Here is a 24006-nt window from a genome sequence, read left to right on the forward strand (position 1 = left end):
CAAGGACTTGGGCCATCTTCTACTGCTTTCCCAGGCTATTGCAGAGAAGTGGATCTAAAGTGGAGCAGTCAGATCTCCAACTGGTGCCCATATGGGATGCTGGCACTGCAGGCGGTGGCTTACCTGCTACCCTACAGTGTCGACCCCACCATTAACATTTTCACTATAGTTGTTACAGCAATCCTTTCCAAGATGCACTCATGTTATGAAATCAATTTGATGAGTTACAAAAAGAACGTAGTAAAAAAATCAGCACCCATTGCATATGGCAGCTTCCCCTCCCCAGATCGCGGGTGTGTACTTCTCAGTGAGTGGCTTCCATCTCAGTGTCAATGGCTTTTTATATTTTACAATTCTAGAGAATTATGTGCTTGTTCCCTTAATAATCATCATTAAAACCAGTAGTCCAAAGCAAGAAGACACTTGTATAAACTAGAGTGGAAATAAAGCATTTAGATTTTAGGAGAAGTCCTAAGGAGTCAGAAACATGTAGCAGGATGTGAGAGGGTCTGGCTGCGACATCTGTCACCCCACTGATTGGCAGGGTTGATCTGGCTGATCTGGCTGGCTAGGTGTGTGTCCCCTTCCTCCCTCACTGCTCCATGTACGTCCCTCCCGAAGCTGTGAGCTCGAAGACGATGACCTTCCCCACTAGACAAGGACTGGTCTTCAGTGAGGGTACAGGAGTTGCTGCACTCCCCTGCTAGAACCTCCAAGCAAAAACACCCAGCAGCCTGTTAAAGGGGATGACTGGTATGTGCAAAGAAGTAAAGGCATGAAGTTCATGTCTGGTATCATCATTACAGAGATAAAATAAAAAAAGGTGAGGCAATGAGAACAGATGATGTCTGTGGGGCTGGAAAAACAGAGCTGAATTTGACAGTGTCCTCACGTAACTGGTATTGGAGGGAATTATGGCTAACACACAGACAGAGAAGTTAGGGTAATAGGACCAAACATATAAAGGAGCTAGAAAATAAAGAGATCCTTTACAAGTCTGAAGACTTCAGCAGAAAAAAGCATTGAGGAAGGACATGGAGAAGAGAATTTTATTTATACATATATAATTAGGTCTAGAAACAGAAAAGTACATACACCATGGGGGAATGAGGGTGAATGGACCCTTAAATGCAAGTTTTTAAACATTCATGTGAGAGAGAAAGCATTTAAGGCAACAAGCTTATTTGAAAACAAAACAGCTGTGTTGAGAATACAGGGAGTAAACATTAGATAGGAAAGGCAGGGAAAATTATACAGTAATTATAAAGTAATTCAAATTTCTAAGTTTCCGGCCTGGTGCTGTGGCGTAGTAGGTTAAGCCTCTGCCTGTGGTGCCAGCACCCCATATAGGCACTGGTTTGTGTCCTGGCTGCTCCACTTCCAATCCAGCTCTCTGCTAAATGGCCTGAGAAAGCAGTGGAAGATGGCCCAAGTGCCTTGGCCCCTGCACCCGTGTGACAGACCCAGAAGAAGCTCCTGGCTCCGGATGGGCCCAGCTCCAGCCATTGGCGACCATTTGGGGAGTGAATCAGTGGATGGAACACCTCTCTCTCTGTCTCTCTTCCTGTCTGTGTCTGTTACTCTGTCTCTCAAATAAATAAATAAATATTTAAAAAAAATTATTCAAGTTTCAAAGTACTTTATGAGGTTTGATAGTTAATTCTCTTAGAGTATTTATATAATCAATTAGAAAAAGAAAAGTCATAAAGTAGGCTTCGGTTTTTCACTGAACTGTTTAGAATACTTTTTCGTAAATTTCTCATGTTCACTATTCATGTTTAATTCTGAAATATTAACAACTGTCCAACAGTATTCACGCCATGCTTTAAAAAACATTACTTTGTTTCTAAATTTATAGATTGGAAATAAGACATAAAAGAATATAAAGGAAAAACCAACTGGCTAGAACACAGATTTTAATTTCTGGTTCATGAGAACACCTACCTCCAACAGAAGAGGTCCCAAGGATTCTTTCTCTATCACTCCTTGACTACTTGAAGAGATATCCGATTTCTGTACATCATCATCAGTTGTTGATTTCTCTGTAATAAAGAAACTTTAAAATCACACATCCAAAAAGGCCTCATTTCCAAAAGACAAGTTTATGAAGACATAAATTCATCTAATTTCAGAATCAATACATTTATTTAGCACCTGGGAACTTTCAAGCTTGATCTTCTTTCATGGATGATCAAACGGAACATCATAAAGACCACATAATGTGCCCCACCTCATACGACAATTAGCAGCAATGGGGATTGAATACTGGTGTTTTAGCAGTGAGAAAAGTGCTGCAAATCTATAGCCTTTTCTAAAAGTCCAGATCAAAATTTTTGAGAAATGAATCAATTAGAAAAGAATGATTTTTCCTCCATTTTTGCCTTTTCTGATTTGATCAATTGCTACTGATGAGAGAATAAAAATATGATTCTTCCTTTTGAAAACCCGCAGAAACCTCCTAGCTATTTACATTAATATAATGAAGCTGCTTCAGAAAACTGAAATTGCTGAATGCTTTGGATTTCTTTTGTGGGTGATGATGAAGATCCATATTAAAGTGTCACCATACTTAAAAAATGAAAGTTTTCAATCTACCAAACTAGTCAGTTCATCAAATACCACATTGGTACTATTGAAATTATTGAATATAGAGATTCACTCTTTGCTTTAGAGAATGAAGTATTTAAAATACTCCAAAATATATAAAATTAGAACACACAATTATAAAACCATCATTAGTTTTCACAGATGTTTACATTATTTGCGTCAGTTCTTTCCTTTTTAAGTAAAATGTTGTAAACACAGCTAAAAGCCTTGACTCTTCTTCCTCTACCCCTTTAGAGAAATAATGACCATTATTCTGAAGCAAGCATATTAATTTTTAAGCACGATTTTAAACTTTCTCTGCAGGTGTATGATTTCATTTCATATTTTAAAGCTTACCTGTATATATAGTCTTTTCTAATTCACTTTTTCCATTCAGTATCTTTTTTTTAAAAGATGTTTCTTTTTTTATTTTTTTTATTTGACAGGTTGAGTTAGAGAGAGAGAGAGACAAAGAGAAAGGTCTTCCTTCCGTTGGTTCACTCCCCAAATGGCTGCTATGGCCGGCTCTGCACCGATCCGAAGCCAGGAGCCAGGTGCTTCTTCCTGGTCTCCCATGCAGGTGCAGGGTCCCAAGCTCTTGGGCCATCCTCCACTGCACTCCTGGGCCACAGCTGAGAGCTGGACTGGAAGAGGAGCAACTGGGACCAGAACCCGGCACCTATATGGGATGCCGGTGCCGCAGGCGGAGGATTAACCAAGTAAGCTACGGCGCCGGCCCCTCCATTCAGTATCATATGTGAGATTCAGCTACACTGAGGTACACAGATTTGATTCATTCAACTGCAGTGTAGTATTACATCACATGAATAAACCCACAGCTGATTTTATCCAACCCTCTACTGATTATAGTACTATAAATTATTTTTAGAATTTCCTCTTTTGTACATGTGTGATAGTTTCTTTAGGGTAAATACTAGAACTGAAATTTTGCATCCATAAGGCCTATGAATCTTTAACATTATTATGTATTGACAAATTGCTCTCCAAGAAGCTGTACCCCCATAACAAAGTGTTTGTTACCTGCATCTCCACTGACAGTTGATTATATCACAGTTTTCTTTCTTTTTTTTTTTTAAAGAAAGAATTTACTTATTTATTTGAGAAGTAGAGTTACAGATAGTGAGATGGAGACAGAGAGAAAGATTTTCCATCTGCTGGTTCATTTCCCAAATGGTCGCAATGGCTAGAGCTGAGCTGATCCCAAAACAGGAGCCAGCGGCTTCCTCCGGGTTTCCCACACACGTGCAGGGGCCCAGGCACTTGCGCCGTCCTCCACTGCTCTCCCAGGCCATAGCAGAAAGCAGAACTGGAAGAGGAGCAGCTAGCACCAGAACTGGTGCCCATATAGGCTGCCAGCACTGTAGGCAGAGGCTTAACCTACTGTGCCACAGCATCAGCCCCTGTATCAGTTTTCTAAAAATATCATTAGGGTTGAAACATTTATTTATGTGTTTGAGAAACAGAGAAAGAGCAAGCTTCCCTCTGCTGATTCAAATTGAAATGCCTGCAACAGCTGGGGCCAAAGCTGAGAGCCAGAAACTTAATCCAGGTCTTCCACATGGGTGGCAGGAGTCCACTTACTTTAAGTACTTACTGCCTCCCAGAGTCTGCGTTAGCAGGAAGCTGAAGTCAGGCACCAGAGACAGGTACTAAACCCAGGCACTCCAACATGGAACATGGCCATTTTAACTGGCATTTTAACCACTAGGACAGATGATTGTCCCTTGTTACAGTTTCAAAATTTGGGGGCCGTGCTGTGGTGTAGCAGGTAAAACCACTGCCTGCAGTCTCCGCTGCTCTGCAGCTAATCAGCTCCCTGCTAATGTGCCTGGGAAAGGAGTGAAAGATAGCCCAGGTCCTTGGCCCCCGCACTCATACGAGAGATTAGGAAGAAGCTCCTGCTTCTGGCTTCAGATCAGCCCAGCTCCGCTCGCTGAAGCCATTTGGGGAGTGAACCAATGGATGAAAGACCTCTCTGTCTCTCCTCTCTTTCTGTAATTCTTTCAAATAAATAAATTCTTAAAAAAAAAAAACAAATTTTGCACAGAGCATACAATTAATACACTTAAAACAATAATTAGGTGGTTTTGGTAAGTTCAGAGTTGTACAAGTTTCATCACAATAAATTCTAAAACATTTTCATATCACCTCCTAAAATAAACTCCATTCCTATTAGCAGTCATTTCCCATTTTCCCAATCTCTCTAGCCTGAGACAACTACCAATTTTACTTTCTGTCTTTTTGATTTGCTGATGCCAAACAGTTCATATAAACAGGATAACACAGTATCTAGTCTTTTGTGACTGGTTTCTTTTGCTTAGCACTTTTTTTTTTTAAAAGATTTATATTTATTTCAAAGTCAGAGTTACAGAGAGAAAGAGAGACAGATTTCTTCATCTGATGATTCACTCAGTGCTGGGCCAGGCTGAAGCCAGGAGCTTCATCTGGGTCTCCCGTGTGGGTGCCAGGGGCCTAAGGACGTGGGCCATCTTCCGCTGCTTTCCCAGGTGCATTAGCAGGGAGCTAGATCAGAAATGGAGCAGCCAAACCTCAAACCGTTGCCTATATGGGATGCCAGAGCTGCAGACAGCAGCTTAACTTAGGTGTGCTATGCACTGGCCCTGCCCATGCTTTCAAGGTTCATTCTTGTTGAAGTATTTATCAGTATTTTATTCCTTTTAATTGCTTAATAATATTCCATTATACAGGTATGTCTCATTTTATTTATCCATTCATCAGCTGATGGACATGTGAGTTGTTTCCACTTCTGGGCTGTTTCTGATGTTGCTGCAAACACTCACATACAAGTTGTTGAGTGGACATGTTTTCAGTCCCTACAGTATATACCAAGAGTGGGATCACTGGGTCATATGGTGTCTCTACATCTAATCTTCTGAGAAACTGTCAGACTGTTTCCTAAAGTGGCGAAATCTGTAACATTCCTATCATCTGGATATGAAGGTTCTAATTTCTTCCATCCTCACCAACATGTGTTATCTTTTTTATTAGAGCCATTCTAGAGGGTATGTGGTGATACCTCACTGTGGATTCGATTGCATTTCCCTGACAGCTAATAATGTTGAGCATCTTTTTCATGTGTTTATTGGTCATTTGCATATCTTCTTTGGAGAAATGTCCACACAAGCCTTAGCCGTTTTTAATTGGGTCATTTATGTTGTTATGGTGTAGAAGTTTTTCATTTAATTTTAAGATACATTTCCTTCATCATTTCACACGCTTTATGACACTGAGATAGGAAAGTTGTTAAAACAAATTCTAAAAGCATAAACCACCAATTTCATGTAGATTAAATTTTACTGTGAGTGAGAAGAAAAATATTTAAAATGTTAGTGAAAACCTAGAGTAGTAATGGCCACGTGACAATTTCTGGCCTAAAAAATGTAAACAGAAGTGACAAGCAATTTCTGGGTCTTATCTATAAAGGAAAGGAGGTATGTCTTTCCGGTTTTTTCTTTCCCCTTCTTGTCGGCCGGGACATGGGTAAACAAGCCATGTTGACCACGTGGATAACAGCAATACTCTGGGAATGGCAGGGCAAAAAAGACGACAGGAGTCTGAAACTCTGACACCCACCTAGACTATCTTGGGAAACCACTGTACTTTGGATCTGCTGCTATAGTAGCCAAGACCATATCCTAGTATAATCTATATTTCTCAGTCATATGCTTTGTTGCTACACCCTGTCCATGTTTATCCCAATGGCAGACATAATCTTTTAACATACTATCATAAAAAGTAAGAAGTTAACTCATACCAATGTGTTACTTACATGTTTTCTTTTCATTCTCCTGATACAACAATTTTTAGAGCCATCAATACTTAGTATTTGTTACTATGCATAATACTATACACAAATACTTCATAAATTAGGCAAGATATGTGCTATAATTTGCATCTTTTCCTTATTTTTGATATTTTGAATTTTCTATTTAGTTTAGTTCATCCATAACCTCTCTTCCAGAGTTCATAAGTTCCTCTCAGTTTGATCAGTTATCAGACAATTTGGTTTGTTCACTTCTGTTTATTCATGGAAGTATTCCTCCAGGAGTCCTGTATCCACCTGCTCCAGGTGGGACCAGCTATATTTTTAGGTTGCTGTACAACTGTAATTCTGGGTCTCCTTTCTTTAAAGATTTGTTTTATTTGAAAAGCAGAGTGACAGAGGGAGCAGGGTTGGGGATGGAGACGGTGAGGGAGGGAAGGAGGCAGATAGATTGTTCAGTTTTCCATTAGCTGGTTCATTCCCCAGAAGGCTGCAACAGCCAGGTCTGGGCCAGCCAGAAGACAAGAGCCAAGAACGACATCAGGGTCTCTCACATGGGTGGCAGGAGCACAAGTACTTGGCCATCTTCTGCTGCCTTCCCAGGGGTGTTATCAGGAACTGTACTGGAAGCAGAGCAGCTGGGAACTGAACCCGCACTCAGATGTGGGATGCTGGCATCAAGGGTAGCTTAACCTGCTCTGCCGCAGGGCCACCCCCCAACCCCTACAACAGGTCTCCTTTTATCTTTCTCTGTGTTCAGAGTCCATGGCCTCTGGGTTAAGATTCTATCCAAGCCTTTCTTGGTTTACTACCTAGGTTTGGATACATTTTAGAAAAAGGGACATTTTTGAGACTTCAAATTTCTGAAAATGTCTCTATTTTCCATTCATAACTTCATTTGGATGAACACAGGGCCTAAAATTCTTGTTATTGGCGCTATTTAAACATCGGAATCCATTCTGAAAGCAATCTAGTGTGTGAGATCTGTTTTTTCTCAGTCTCTTGCTTTTTCCCTGTTGTTTTAAATGTCACTAAATTGTGCTTTGGTGTGCATATGTGTTTGTTTCTTTTTTCATTAACTGTGTCAGGTACTACATGCGTGCTTTCCATCTAGAAATCTTTTAGTTCTGGGGAAGTTCTTTTTTGTGTCATTCTTCTTATCAATTATTCCCTTCCATCTGGTCTGTTCCTTTTTTCTGAGACTAATCATTTGTTACATCTGAACAAATCTGAGTTTCTTATCTTTTTCCTGATTTTCCACTGCTTGTCTGCTTACTTTCTAAAGGATTTCTTCAAATTATCTTTTGTCCCTTTATTAAATATTCATTGAAAGCTGCTGTGGTGGACACAATGATAAGCAAAATTCTCACGGAGCTCTGATGGGGGTAGGCAGACAATATACAGAATATGTAACACATGCAGTACAAAGACAGTGGTGGGGAACATCAGCAAGACGTAAAGCGGTGTGTAGCTTTTGCTTTAAAATAAGGTGGTTGGGGCAGTTTCATTAAGAAGGTGTATTTAACCAAAAACATGAAAGAGCTGATAGGTGAGTCACGTGGCTATCTAGGGAAGACAGTTCCAGACAGAGGGAGCAGGATGGTTGCACAGAGGGAATGAGGAGGCAAAGAGGAGAAACAAAGAGGTAGTATTTTTGCCAGCTATCTGTTACAAAGTTGTCAAAGTTATCTTTTCTTACAGAGGAAATATCTTCCTTTCTGTCTCCGAGGAACTGTTCCTTTTAAGTTTTCTTCTGCTTCCTGCATTGTCTCTGCTTCCTCTTTTTCCTAATTTGCTTTCATATTTCAAGCTTTCCTCAAATATCCGGGTTTTTGTTCAGGAGCAGGGGCAGGTAAAGAGCTGATTTTTTTCATTTGAGGATCATCCCCACATGTCTTTTCTCAGGCTGCTTTGATTCCCCAGAGGAATCCTTCAACTCTGACTCAGACACAGGAGCCCAGCCGTTAGTGTTTCGAGACCCGTCAGGGAAGGGAGCAGATAACCTTATCCCGGCACCTGCCGTGGCAGGCATGCAGTGTGGCTTCTCCCATTTGTCAAGTCAGCTGTCACTATGTTATCCATGTTCAAGGTTTCAAAATCTGTGAATTAGGGCTGGCATTGTGGTGCAGCAGGTTAAGCTGCCTTCTGTAGTGCCACCATCACATATGGGCACTAGTTCAAGTCCTGGCTGCTCCACTTCTGATCCAGCTTCCTGCTATTGAGTCTGGGAAAGCAGTAGAAGATAGCTCAAGTCCCTGAGTCCCTGAATCCACCTGGGAGACCCAGAAAAAGCTCCTGGCTTCGGCCTGACACAGCCTTGACTGTTGTGGCCATTTGGGGAGTGAACCAGCAGATGGAAGACCCTCACTCTGTCTCTCCCTCTCTCTCTGTAACTCTGCCTTTCAAATATATAAAATAAATCTTTAAAAAAAAAAAAAAACTGCCTCCGAGTGTTTCCCAAGGGGAACGTCCCCTGTGCGGAGCGCAGGCAGGCACAAGCTTCCACATGCAGGTCAGGGATCCTCACCCCCAGTGGACGCCTGCCCTCCAGCTTCAGGCCACAGCCACAGGCCCCACTCTACAGCATGTGCTTCCTAACTCAATCCCCGAAAATACCAGGTCCCATAATCTCTCAAGGCCACCAGTGTTCATGTTAACTTAAGCCACTTCGTTATAAGAAGATTAAGTCTGTGAAACAAACAGCATCTAAACAAAAACATTTGTAAACAAATTATGAAGTTCGATATCATTTCAGGAAAAAAGCAGAATCACATATTACAAATGTCTTAGTAGCAAAGAACATAGCCACATATTTTTTATTTACCTTGCTCCATTCTCTTCATTAGCTGTATTTGATCGACTGTTTTCTTCAAAATTTTGCATTTGTCTGGTTTTACACTCAAGCTGTCAATGTCACTGATGTTGGCGGACAATAACTCAGCTAGTTCTTCTAAATATTTATTTTCTTGCTCCCTGCGCCTCTTTTCAGTGCTGTTATACAAAGAAAATTGTGAGTGTACATTTATATCACAATATTCCCTTCTCTGATCAAGTATTTAATGTTTACACATTTAAAGAGATGCTTATTTTTTTATCTAGAATAAAACCAGACTTAGAAAGCAACTTAAATTCACATCTAAAAAAAGACATTGCAAAATACCAAGTGCTAAAAACAATTCCAGCAAGCGACTGCTATAAGAGGTATTTACTTAATAAAATATATACTTTGAATATTTTCAAATAACCAATATTACTAGAAAGTAAAAGGAACCAGAGAGTAAATATAGTAGCTGCACTTGCAACAATTTTACATTCTTAGCAACCTGAGTTTTCAAATTACTTCATCATAAATTAAATAGAGCAGACTACATGGAGTTCAAGTATGTTATAATTAAAAACCCAATAAATTCTTTTTTAAAAAAGATTTTTATTTATTTATTTGAGAGGTAGAGTTACAAACAGTCAGAGGGAGAGACGGAGAGAAAGCTCTTCCATCCGCTGGTTCACCCCCCAAATAGCCACAATGGCTGGAGCTGCGCCAATCAGAAGCCAGGAGCCAGGAGCTTCCTCCAGGTCTCCCACATGGATGCAAGAGCCCAAGGACTTGGGCCATCCTCCACTGCTATCCCAGGCCACAGCAGAGAGCTGGATGGGAAGAAGAGCAGCCGGGACTAGAACCGGTGCCCATATGAGACGCCAGCACCACAGGTGGAGGATTAACCTACAATGCCACGGCACCAGCCCCTCAATAAACTCTTAATATGATGAGATCATTAGTTGGTTCTCATAAAAAAGTACACATCCAAAAGTAAAACTAAAATAATAATAAAAACTGGAGATAAGCATTGCAGAGAACAGTGTCTTTAATAGTAGCTGTGTCACAAAAAATAGGAAAAATTGTCTACTTTCAAGTTCTCATCAATGTAATAAGCCAAATTTGATTTACTTTAAAGCAAAATAAGAACAAGGGATAATAGCACAAACAGCTAGCGTTTTTTAATGTAAGCATACTAAATGTATTGAATAGTTTACTTTTGTTTTCAAAAAACTTGGCTTACTTTAGCCACATCATCAGGCAACCTGATTATGTAACACACACACAGACAGGGAAGTATTTTTTGAACTTCTCCTATTAGCGAACTAGCATATTAGGAAAGACTGGTCACAAGCAGTTCTATTTTACAAGCAACATTCAAATCAGTTGGCTGCATATAAAAGTGGAAGAAGAGGTAAGAAGAGGGAAAGGTCAGTTGATTAAAAAGCTCTTATTTGGCAACATTTATTAATAAAAAAGACTTTAAAAGCAATGACATTTATACAAAAACACAGTAAGCTGAAAGAGCTAAGTCATCTAATGAAATATATTTACCTACAAAAATACTACAAAACAATTCATATTCTAAAACAAAACCAAATGTTAAATGATTATAATCACAAGTCCTGTCTTTATCTTTTAAATTTTTCATTGTTGAGGAATCATTCACATTTTGTTAGAAGAACTATCTCCTACAGCTTCCAAAGCAGCAAGATATTTTGATGAATTTTACACCAAGGTACTGGAGGAAGGCATGAGCAAAATGAGTAACATATTTTTTGATGAATACAAGGTTTTATAGACTCTCAGCCCTGAAACCAGATAGTGTTTGCGGATAACTGATTTTTTTTCTTAGAGCAACTGATACAAGACTTGGTAGATTTGGTCTAAAGTATGATCTGTTAAATCTATGAGTGTAAATTTCAACTTGAGTATACTGGAAAAGCACCGTCTCTTTGAGGTTTATAGGCGTTAACTTCAGCTTTAAAAAGCGGTATCTTAGGGCCAGCATTGTGGAACAGTAGGTTAAACTGTCTCATGTAATGTGAGCTTCCCATGTGGGCCCCATTTTAGTAAATTTAATTAATTTTTACTTATTAAAATAATAAAATGTAATTTATTGTTGTAAAAATGAATATTTTGCATGAATGCTGCCTTGTAGTGTTTTTATTTGTTTTACCAGTATATGCTGGCTTCCCCAAACAGAGTATGAACTCATTCAGCATTAAAAGCATTTGTTAGACCACAGGGCTTTGCCAGCCTGTGTATAAAGCCTTTGAATGGAAACTGTATCAGTAACTGCTGGAGTGAGATATCTTGTATCTCTTTCCTGTTACCTCCTCACAATTCCTTAATTCTTCTAGGATGCGGATTAAAATGCCAATCTTAAAATGATGGGTAGCTGTGCCTTATGCTCATTTAACATTTCCAAGTCAACCCAGCAAGTGCTTATTAAATGCCTACTATTCAGCCAGCACCATCTGCCTGACGTTATAAGGATAAAAGTGAAGTGAGAGACATGTTTTCTATCTTCAAGGAACTTACAAATCTGGTCATGCCACTCATTCTGCTTCTTAAATCTTTCTGGGCTCCCATTTTCTTGAAGATAAACAACCATAATTAAAGTGATAATAATAGATAACATGTGTTGAGCTAATAGCACACCTTAGGAACAATGCCAAGCATTTTACATAGACACATACCATCTTTTTTGATGCTCATAAAAATCAAGGAGGTAATTAATGTCATTATCCCCACTTACAGACAGGGACAGTGGAGAGGTTAAGTTGCTGTTAAGTTACTTGTGCAGGGTTGCATGGCTAGTAAACAACTTCATCTCTTGCCTTCCGTTTCACATGTCTGGGTCAGCCAGACTGAACTACTTAGAGACTCCTTAACTTGATGACTCTGTCCTTTGTTTTAGACCTTGTCTAGCCCACTTGGGCCTCATTCCTTTGCAATCAAAGCCTCTACTCTAACATCAATGGCTCTATTCCCGATCTGTGTGTACTGATGGTCCTCTCCCCTACTTAACGTTGTATGTCTGTTCAGAATATATATATAAAAAGAATATTTTCTACAGATAAACCCCTCTACCAGCAAGAGTCGAGCGGCCTTTCTCCCAGCCTTGGTTGGGATCAGCTTCAAACCACATCCATCAAACAATCTTCACAAAGGACCAGAGACCCACCCTCATTTCCTCTCTTCTAGGAAATCCTCTCATTACTTGGTTAATGCCACTCTTAGGATTATTGGCTACTATTCTCACCCTATCTTTTATACTACCTTGTCTGTTTAAGTGTTTATAGAAGGTGATAATGGAATCAATGAAAGCCTTCACCAACCAAGTGGTCAGCCCAATACTGCTACAGAGATATACTCGGCTCCCCGCCTAGGAAACAGTAGCTTGAGACACTGCCCCCACGCCAGCAGAGTAACTCATCATCCCGTGTCAGCAGGAAGTAGCTCTAAAGACAGATCATTGTCCCTCCACCCCTCCTGGACTTTGGGGGCTGATGTCATCCCATACAACTCTTGCTTTATAAGAAACAAAAGGGGGGAATGTTAGTAAAATGGTGCAATCTTAAAAAAAAATTCATGGGGGTCCTGGGATGAATCTCCTGTGGATACTGAAGTATTCACATGAGAAGTTGACCTAGAGGAGGATTAATTAGTGTATCTGCAATATAAGTGGTAATAAAGTGGCTTAGCAAATACTTTGAAAGTGTGGTTGACTCCAAGTAATAAAGAAAGCCTTCGTTTCCATTAAGGCAGAATTTGGCTTAGCCACCTCTCCGGAGGAATTCACTTGTTTGAACATATCTGCTATGATCTTCTTTACTAGGTTATTGGTTACTTTATTTTATGGTGATTTTTCCTAGTCTCAATCACAGGTCATTTACAGACAACTCACAAATTCGTTCTTTTTTGCTTCTTGCTTTCTCTTTCCTTTCTATCTGCTGTCCTGTTCATTCTATCATTTTTGCTTTTAGTCCAAAACAACACTGGTCCCAAGATGCCATATTTATTAAAACAGAAATTTGTGTGTGTGTGTGTGTGCATACCTCAGAGAGATGGTGCTTGCAAATATTTTTAAAGCAAATGTTAAGATAATTAGCTTTAAGATATCTAAAGAAGAGAAAAAAAGTACATGGAACTTATTTTGAAAAGGCGGAGTAAAAGAGGGGGAGGGGGAGGGGGAGGGGGAGGGGGAGGGAGAGGGAGAGGGAGAGGGAGAGGGAGGTCTTCAATCCACTGGTTCAGTCCCCCAGGGACCACAACAGCCAGGTCAGGGCCAGGCTGAAGCCGAGAGGCAGGAAACCCTTCCGGGTCTCCCACATGAGTAGTAGTGGCTCTGAAAACTCTAACCCAATGTTCATCAAGTGGTAAAATATTAAAGTGAGAAGAGAATATACTGTTAGTAAGGATGTGGAAAAAGAGGATCGTCAACAGAGCTAAGAGACAACTGGCAAAACGGGAGAAAATATTTGCAAACTATGCATCTGACAAAACATTAATATCCAGAATTCACAAGTAACTCAAAAACCACAATAAAACAACAAACAATACAGTTCAAAATGGGTAAAGGATCTGAATAGACATGAAGAGATACAAATGGCCAACAAATACATGAAAAATCTTATCACTGTCTATCAGGGAAATGCAAATCAAAACCACGAGATACCATCTCATTCCAGTTTACACAGCTATTATTACAAAGAAAAAAAACATAACAAACGCTATTAAAGATGTGGAGAAAAAGGAACCTTTATATATGGGTAGTGAAAATGCAAATTAGTACAGCCATTATGAAAAACAATATGAAGGTCTCTCAAAAAACTAAAACTTGGGGCTGGGGTTGCAGGGTAGCAGGTAAAGCTACTGCCTGCAAAGCCAGAATCCTTTATGGGCACCAGTCTGTGTGCCAACTGCTCTATTTCTGATCCAGCTTCCTGTGAATGGCCTGGGAAAAGTAGCAGAAAGCTGGCCAAGAACCTGGGCCCCTGTCACCCACATGAGAGACCCAGATGAAGCTCCTAGCTTCAGCTCGGCTCAGCCCTGGCCATTGTGGTCAGTTGGGGAGTGACCAGCGAATGGAAAACCTCTTTCTCTATTTTTCTCTCTCCCTCTCCGTCTGTCTCTGTAACTCTTTCAAATAAACAAATCTTAAAAACAGACAAAAAAACCAAAAAACTAAAACTAGATCTATCATATGACCCAACTAATCCCATTTTGGGGTATATATCCCAAAGGTATGAGATCAGCATACCAAAGAAATACTTGCTCTTCCAAGCTCATTGCAGCACAGCTAGGAATCAGGGCTGGGCACTTGGCCTAATGGTAGTCACTGATTGGAACATCTGCATTCCATATGGAGTTCCTGAATTTGAGTCCTACACTGATTCCAGCTTCCTGTTAATGTGCACTCTGGGAGGTAGCAAGAAATAAGACAAGTATTCCCTGCCACCTATAAAGCATACCCTCAATAGGGTCCCCGGCTCTTGACTTTGGCCTGGCCCAGTGCCAGCCATTTTAAGCATTTGGGGAGTGAACTAGTGGTTGGGAGCTCTCTGTCTCTGACTTTCAAAGTAATAAAATAAAGAAGAATTTCAAAAAATATTCTATCTACTTTAGAAAAAGACATGGTATCAATCTAGATGTTCATTGATAGATGAAGGGATAAGGAAGATGTGGTACAAATATACAATGAAAAACTATTCAGGCAGTAAAAAGAATGAATACTGACATTTGCAGCAAAAATGACAGAACTAGAGAATACTATGGCAAGGGAAAATATGCAGAAAGACAAATAATATATGTTCTTTCTCATATATGGAAATTAAAAAAAATTCTAAATTTAGTGATCCCAGTTACAGACTGGAGAGGGTAGGGGAAGTGGGATGGAGGGAGGTTGGATGACAAGTATCAAAACACAGTCACTTAGAACAAATTCTGTTCTGCAGTAAGCGGGGTGACTAAAGTTCACAACAACGCATTATATACTGTGCAAAGAACTAGAAGAGCTGGTAGGCTCCAAACAAACAAACAAAAAGATAGGAAATGGAAAAGCTAGCTCCCTGGTTTGATTGGTTTATACTGTTTGCATGTGCTGAGATACTGCACTGGGGCCAGCACTGTGGAGCAATGGGTAAAGCCACCACCTGTAGTGCCATATCCCATATGGGTGCCCGTCCTAGTCCCAGCTGCTTCACTTCCAAGCCAGCTCCCTGCTAATGCGCCTAGGAAGGTAGCGGAAGATGGCCAAAGTTCTTTGGCTCCTGCACCTGTGTGGAAGACCCAGAAGAAGCTCCTGGCTCCTGATTGGCCCCAGCTCAGCACTGTTGTAGCCATTTGGAGAGTAAGCTAGTGGATGAAAGACCTCTTTTTCTCTCTTTCTCTCTCTGCCTCTATGTAACTATGCCTTTCAAATAAACAGATAAGTCTTAAAACAAAATTATACTGTATCCCACAAAAATTACAAATATTACATGCCAATCAAAAATCGTAAAAAAGAATAGAAAAGAATAAGAAAAGAGAAACTCCAAATGTAGGCCATTTGAAAAGCAATGTGGTAATCTGGCAATTAATACAAAAATGTACATAAGAGAGAAGTTAAAAAAGTTCATGGAAATGAAATTAAAAGATAAATTGGGGTGGGCATCTGACTGCTGGTTACGACGTCTAGTTAGCATCCCGACGTTCCATACCGGGTCACCCGGACTGGAATCCCAGTGTGGCAGAGGCCTTCCTCTTAGCATTAAACGTGTTTCTAACTGACATGATGACAGTTGTGGCAGAGGCCTTCTCAAGGTCAGAAGGAGAAAAAGGGAGGCATCTGTCCTGGGAATGAAATGTTGTTTTCTGCTTCCCTATGAATGCTTCCACTGTAGTCCCTATCTGCTTATATGTTACCATTCCAGGTTCTGCTCGTTAGTTCAGAGCAATGATGTTAATCCTTGCCAGACAGCTCACAGCTTAGTATGCGTGTAAAAATAAATAAATAAAAATCTTCAGGGCCGGTGTGGCAAAGTAGGTTAATGCTCTGCCTGCAGTGCCAGCATCCCATATGGGCACCAGTTCTAGTCCCAGCTGCTCCTCTTCCAATCCAGCTCTCTGCTATGGCCTGGGAAGTCACTGGAAGATGGCCCAAGTGCTTGGGCCTCTGCACCCGCATGGGAGAACAGGAAGAAGCTCCTGGCTCTGGCATAGCCTAACCCCACCTGTTGCAACAATCTGGGGAATGAACCAGCAGATGAAAGATCTCTCTGTCTCTCCTTCTCTCCCTGTAGCTCTGCCTTTTGAATAAATAAAAAAAAATCTTTTAAAAAATTTCTTCAAGGAGCCAGTGCTGCGATGTAGCAGGTAAAGTCACCACATGCAGTGCCAGCATCCCATATGGGTGCCAGTTCAAGTCTCGGCTGCTCTGTTTCCTATCTAGCACCCTGTTAATGTGCCTGAGAAAGCAGCGAAGTCCTTGGGCCCCTGCACCTACATGGGAGGCCTGGAAGAAGCTCCTGGCTCCTGGCTTTTGGCTTCTGATTGGCCCAGCTCCAGCCATTGTGGCCATTTAGGGAGTAAAACAGTGGTTGGAAGATCTCTCTCTCTCTATGTAACTCTGATTTTCAAATAAATAAATAAATAAAACCTAAAAAAAGGTCTTCAAATAAAAAAATTAATGTAAAACACAATTGTTTCATTTATTTATTCTTAAATTTTCCTTTATACATGTGACTATATATAGAAATAAACGAGCATTAATTCTGACAACACACATCTGGGCTGTACCTATACATGTTTTTAAAGATTTATTTATTTATTTGAAAGGCAGAGTTACAGAGAGGCAGAGGCAGAGAGAGAGAAACATCTTCCATCCACTGGTTCATTCCCCAGATGGCCACAATGACCGGAGCTTGGCCAATCCGAAGCCAGGAGCCAGGGGCTTCTTCCAAGTCTCCCACATGGGTGCAGCGGCCCAAGGACTTAGGCCATCTGCTACTGCTTTCCTAGGCCATAGCAGAGAGCTGGATCGGAGTGGAGCAGCCAGAACTCAAACTGGTGCTCATATTGGATGCTGGCACTGCAGGCAGCGGCTTTACCTGCTAAACCACCGCACTGGCCCCCTGGGCTGTATCTTGATATCAACATCTCCCGCATCTGGACTTATGAGTACTAAGGATATTCTCCTTCTGTAATAATTCCCTGAGTTGAATAAATCATCACTTTTCATTTTCTAGACTGGAGACATACCATTCTGTTAAAATCCGGTGTTGTGGCACAAGGAGTTAAGCTACTGCCTATGACACCAGCAACTCTCATGAATGCTGGTTCAATTCCTAGCTGTTCCATTTTGGATCCAGCTCTCTGCTAACATGCCTAGGAAAGCAGCGGAAGACGGTCTAAGTACTATGGTTCCTGCTATCCATGTGAGAAACCCAGCCGGGGGTTCCAGGCTCCTGGCTTTGGCCTGGCCTAACCTTAGCCACTGCAGCCATTTAGGGAGCAAAGCAGCAGATGGAAGATCTCTGTTTATCCTTCCTCTCTGTAATTCTGCCTTTTAAATAAATAACTCAATCTTTTTAAAAAATTCTTTTAACTCATGTCAGAAGAATCTTTACCAGCTGTAGTCTCTGATCAGTGGTTGTCAGCTAAGAGTGCTTTGCTTTCCCTGCTACAAAAGGGCATTTGGCAATGTGTGGAGACATTTTTGGTTACCACAACTAAGGTGTCGCTGGTACATAGTGTGCAGATGCAGGGATACTGCTACATATCCTACAGTATACAGGACAGCCCCATACATCAAGCAATTATCTGGCCCAAAATGTCAATAGGATCAAAAAATCTCGATTGTAGAAGATGAATGGAATAAAATCCCCATCAAGTTCCCCTCTATCTGGCATGTTAGGGTCTCCTTAGCAACAGACTCTTTTAGCCTGTGAAAGGTGGCCATGTTCCTTATAACATATTAAACTCCACAAAAAATAACTTAAAACATTCTATTATTAAAATTGCACCAATACCATAATATTCTAAGACAGCACTTAAATAGATTCATTCATTCATGTGACTAATGTGTACTGTGTCTTTACTATACCAAAGTCACAAACATCCTAGGAACCAGGGCCACAGTGGTGAACAAGAACAGACAAGAAACTTGATCAAGTGGCTACCTACGGTCGAGCGGAAAAAACAGAGCTTCAGGAAACAATCATGTAAACCAGTAAAAGCCTTCAACGATGAGTCAGAGCTATACAAAACACGTGAGACATGCGCATGCATGGGGAGATCTGACCTAATGCTTGTGGAAGGAGGAGAAGTCTCCCTCTGAGTAAACAGACTAAGCGGGCACCTAAAGGATGCACAGGTGTTAACTACGGGAAATCAACGGGCACCAAATGGACTGAGGGAGAAGCATGTGCAAAGACCCTGGGGGAGAACGAGAACACGCAGAATACACAGGACTCAGAGAAGTGTCATTCAACTTGAAGAAGATGAAACAAAAGCTCTGAAGTGGCTCTGAAAACAATAGAACAACTTTGCCAGGAACAGACTGAGAAGGAAAGACGGCTCCTACCTTGATGCCAGTGTGTCACATGGTGATCCTTTCCTCTTATGTGAGTCAGGGTTAGCTGGGTCGGACGAACTGTCCCCAAGGCCACTCATGTTGAAAAATTTCACACCTAAAAACAAAGGACAATTAAATAAGAAATCTCCCCTATGCCCTTTCCAACCAAATAAGGGACTGGGAAATCCCCTGTTTTTAAACAGCCAAAGTGATTGCAGTATCTTAATACATAGATAATTACAACCACCCTAAAAGCATCAGCATCAATACCAAAGCACAGGAGCTACTCGGTGCTCCTCTACTTTCCTTTCTGCATCTAGAATACAAAATCATTACTCTTTTATGCAATTTTCATGTTAATTAGATGAAAACATTATTAGAATAATTAAATATATGCTGATTTTCAAGAAGAAAAATCACTTTCATGTGTGGATGTAAATACGTAATATATGATTTCTTTTTTGTATTTATTATATACACCCTATCTTGTAAAAGAGTTTAAAACAACTTTTACTCATAAGGTTTAGGATTTTTTTATTGATAGGAAAATAATACACAGTCATGCATAATTAAAGAGGTAAACTAGTTTTGGATTTTGAACTGTACTTTTTTTTTTTTTAGAAAACTTTCATTTAATGAATATAAATTTCGAAAGTATAACTTTCGGGTTATAGCGGTTTTCCTTCTCATTGAACCGTACTTTCACTTTGAATTCTGTACTCTTAACTTTGTGTTTATGTAGTCACGCAAAAAGATCAACTGTTTAGTTACAGAGAAGACAAAGTCACATCCCCCAGGTTGCCCGTCAGGACTCTCACATGTGCTAGTTAGTGACTCAGACCTTGCAGACCCCTTCTGGTCTAGCTCTCACCAGCCACTACTTCTGGAGAATCTCCAAGGAGACTCAGAATCCACCCCCGGCCTTAAAGCCACCGCTCCAGTATGGATTTCATTAGTGCAAAACAACACGGCTCACCATTCTTCTACTCTATCTACCCTTACAAAAGCAACAGAAATCCTATTTAAATGGGGGGGGGGCACTGTTTTTCCTTAAATTCTAAATTATTAACCACCACAGTACTGTATACTAGCAGCCACACCAGGAAAGTTCATTATAAGGAACACTGAAATCTGTGCGAACCTCTTAAATGGCTTCAGTTAACAGGTCTGAGTAAATGTTTTCTCTTTAGTCCTTATTTTATCACCTTTTCCTGGAGACCAAAGACTGTCATATCCTGTTCAGTGTACAAATAATCCCTAAAAATGCATATGAATTTATTATTTCATGCAATCAAAAAGGCACATTTCCAATTTTTCCATATAAATTCAGTTTATGAAAATTTCTATTAGGATTATAATCTTGCAATTAATTTTTATTCTTCTTTATATTACTCTTCATTTCTAACTTGTATCCATTTTCTGTTGATTCTTCCATAACAATAATTCTAATTAATTAATTTTATTTGAGAGGCAGAGAAAGAGAGCGAGCAAGCATGCACACAGTATTACATCTGCTGGCTGGCACCTCAGATCTCCCCAGCAGCCGGGGCTACGTCGGGCGGAACCAGGAGCCAGTAACTCAGTCTGGGTCTCCCACGTGAATGGCAGGGTCCCAACTACTTGAGCCATCAGCTGCTACTTCCTGGAGTGTGCATCAGCAGGAAGCTAGAATCAGGAAAGAGCCGGGCTTGAATCTAGGCTCTCTGATAGAGGATGTAGGTGACCCAAGTAGTGGCTTCACCATACGCTGAACACCCACACCTATTAACTACAGATTTTCCATGGTTTCCTCCTTTTTCATTCCCAGATACAGTAATGATCCTGGTTGGAACCAAATACCTAATTCTACATTAATGCACGTTCCTTTTTACCTTGCTTCTTAATTCCAGGCACTCTTCTAATTTGTCCTTTAAACAGCAGCAAAAGCATTTCTGCTCAAAAGTAATTTTCAAAATATCACTTCCCTGATGAAGAATCAACTAGATCCCCTACAGAATCAAGACAGTCAAAAGCATGGGCTTTTGGCAGCTCGTGATTACTGACGTCATAAATTAGAGTGTCAATTGTTAAATCAACGATAGGAGTCACTGTGCACTTGCTCCCCATGTAGGACCTCTGTCCTCAATGTGTTGTACTATGAGAATTAACAATAAAACTAGTCTTCAAACTTTGTTTACTTTGTGTGTCTGTGTGGGTGCAAACTGTTGAAATCTTTACTTAGTATAGAGTTGATCTTCTGTATATAAAGATAATTAAAAATGAATCTTAATGAAGAATGGGATGGGAGAGGGAGTAGGAGATGGGATGGTTTGGGGTAGGAGGGTGGTTATGTGGGGAAGAACCGCTATAATCCAAAAGTTGTACTTTTGAAATTTATATTTATTAAATAAAAGTTTGCTATATTAAAAAAAATAAAGAGATACCTACACCACCAAAAAAAAAAAAAAAAAGCTGCTGAAAACATATTTCAATTCACCAGGTAACTATAATTTATAAATGTTTTGATCCAAGTGCTTAGGCCCTGCACCCCATGGGAGACCAGGAGGAAGCGCCTGGCTCCTAGCTTCAGATCAGCGTGGTGCGCGGGCTGCAGCGCGCTGGCTGCAGCGGCCATTGGAGGGTGAACCAACGGCAAAGGAAGACCTTCCTCTCTGTCTCTCTCTCTCTCACTGTCCACTCTGCCTGTAAAAATAAATAAATAAATAAATAAAAATAAAAAAGAAAGTAATTACAATAAATGCCTTCTTATTTGACATCAAAAATAAATAAATAAATAAATAAAAGGCATGGGCTTGGGGTCAGTGTTGTGGTCCAGTGGGATAAGCTGTTGCCTGCAATGCTGGCATCCCATACCTGAGAGCAGGTTTGATTCCCAGTTGCTTGACTTCCACTCCAGCTTCCTGCTAATGTGCCAGGGAAGGCAGTGGAAGATGACAAGTACTTGGGCCCCTGTCACCCACATGAGAGCAGGATGGAGTTCCTGGCTCCTGGATTCAGCCTGGCCCAGATCCTTCTGTTGGGGCCATTTGGGTGATAAAACAGCAGATGGAAGAACTCTGTCATTCTTCCTTTCAAATAAATAAAATCTTAAAAACAAAACAAACATGGAAGTATGGGTTTTGGGACCAGAAAGACCTTGGTCAAAGTCCTGCCTTTTTTTTTTTTTTTTTTTTTTTAAAGACAAATTTATTTATTTGAAAGGCAGAGGGAGAGAGTAAGAGGTGGGGGCTGGGGGAAAACAGGATCAGTCTTTCACTTACTGATTAACCCCCAAATGCCCACAACAGCTAGGGCTAGCCCAAGATGAAGCCAGGAGCACAGAACTTCATCTAAGTCTCCCAAGTGGGTGGCAGAGACTTTAAGTACTTAAGCCATTATCCACCGCCTTCCCAGGTGCATTAGTAGACAGATGCATTGCTAGTGGAGTAGCCAGGAATTGAACCAGCACACCTATATGGAATGCAGGTGACTCAAGTGATAGCTTAACAATATCTGCCTTAAGTCCTACTTTAAACACCACCTGCCTGGCCTTGGTCAAAGTACGTAATCTTTCTTTAAACCTAATTTTTGTCATTTTTTTTGGTCTCAGTTGAGATACTAGAGCTATTCTGTGCTCTTCTCTCATACCCCACATGTAGGAAAATACCAGGATCTGTCCATTTTTAACTCCTAAACATTAAAAAACTAAAAAAACAAACAAATACAAAAATACAAAAAAAACCTATCCCTCCTTCATATACTCCTTTGCCCCGGTTCAGGTTCTCCTTATTTCTTGCTGAACTACTAAGATCATTTTCCAAATGGTTTCTCTGTTTCCCATCTTGTCCTCCTTAAATCCATCTCTGCAGAATCACAGTGTAGGTCACCAAATGTATGTCTAAGCACGGTACTCTCTTGCTTAAAGTCCTTCCGTAGCTCCTCATTACTCATAAGACAATGTCCAAACTCCTTAACATAAATGTACAAAGCCTGCATCAGCTTTCACTGATTATGTAAGGCTATTTTACAGTTTGATGAATGAGGGACCAGGTGGTGATACGATCAAATGTGTGCAATTTTATTTTTGATATACTAAATATATAGTATATATAAAATATGTTATATGTCATATACAATCTGCATATAAAAACACGGAGGTTACATAGAGTAACTTTGGTTTCTACCTCAAGTAAAAACCTTAAATATAAAATCTTTGGCATTATCCCGTGATGTTTGAGCAAAGGTAAACATTAGACAAAAAACTTCTAATTGTCCTCAGCGTGGGGAGCAGCCTAATTTCAGTGAGCTCCTGCTGTATGCCAACACTGTCCTAGGTACTAGGGATACAGCCGTGAGTAACACTTAGACAATCACTGTCCTCACAGGGTTTCATTCTGTTGTGAGGGAGACAAAGCAACTGTTGAGGAACAGGTTTTTGTTTTTGTTTTCTCCCATAGTATTTGTTGAACTCTGTGCTTAGTGTCAGGTTAAGCATATGTGTATAAAGTTAACTGAAAATAGATCTTAGTAAAAAATAAGAATGGGAGTAGGAGAGGGAGGAGGTAGAAAGGTGGGAGTGCAGGAAGGAGGGTGGTAGGGTGGGAAGAATCACTGTGTTCCTAAATTTGTATTTACAAAATGCATGCAGTTTGTATACCTTAAATAAAAGGTTACTGGGGGCAAAAAAAGAAAACAAAAAAAATGAGGGAGAAAACAGTAGTAAAACTAAAACTGAGTTACATGGTTTACTAGGCGTGACTGATGCCCCTAAGAGGAGGTGAAAACAGAGGCTTCTTGCGTGGAAGGGAGGGGTAGGAGGGCAGTTAGGAAAGCTTCATGGACAAGGTGAGACAGAACAGACTTCAGGACGGTGAGGGAGACAGCCATGCCAATGATATGTGGGAGGAAGGGAGCTCCTGTAGGGGCAAGGACAGAGCCTGTAGGCAGAAGCACAACTGCTTGTTGAGAAACATGAAAGAGGTGAGCGTAGCTAGAACTGGGGAATGGAGAGCAGAAGAGGTCAGAGAGATGAGAAGCTACATCATGGAAGGCCTTAAAATGATTTTAAGAACTAATTCTGAATGAATTAGGCAATCACTGGAGGGCTAAGAACAGAGAAATGATAGAATATGACTTTCATTCTAACACTTAACACTTCTCTATCAAGGATAAGTATAATATTTCTCAACTCAGTAATTTGGTATCTGAGAGCCCAATTGTCTAATGGATATTCCATTTGGATATTCACTGTCACCTCAA

General features: G+C 40.5%; 1 protein-coding gene across 10 annotated transcripts in view; it reads right to left on the bottom strand.

Moving 5' to 3' along the window:
* NCOA1 (nuclear receptor coactivator 1) overlaps positions 1 to 24006 on the bottom strand; it is a 262467-nt gene that overhangs the window by 85249 nt on the left and 153212 nt on the right. For all 10 annotated transcript variants that reach the window (XR_011386747.1, XM_051843198.2, XM_051843199.2 and 7 more), the window contains 3 exons: positions 18778 to 18883; positions 9216 to 9382; positions 1945 to 2042 (listed from right to left, as the gene is read on the bottom strand). Coding sequence is in view for 9 of the 10 variants with exons in the window: in XM_051843198.2 (XP_051699158.1) it covers positions 1945 to 2042; positions 9216 to 9382; positions 18778 to 18866 (354 nt within the window). In the remaining variant the exon portion in view is untranslated. The remainder of the gene's footprint in view (positions 1 to 1944; positions 2043 to 9215; positions 9383 to 18777; positions 18884 to 24006) is intronic.

The sequence above is a fragment of the Oryctolagus cuniculus genome, chromosome 2 (assembly GCF_964237555.1).
Source record: "Oryctolagus cuniculus chromosome 2, mOryCun1.1, whole genome shotgun sequence".
Taxonomy (NCBI): Eukaryota; Metazoa; Chordata; class Mammalia; order Lagomorpha; family Leporidae; genus Oryctolagus; species Oryctolagus cuniculus.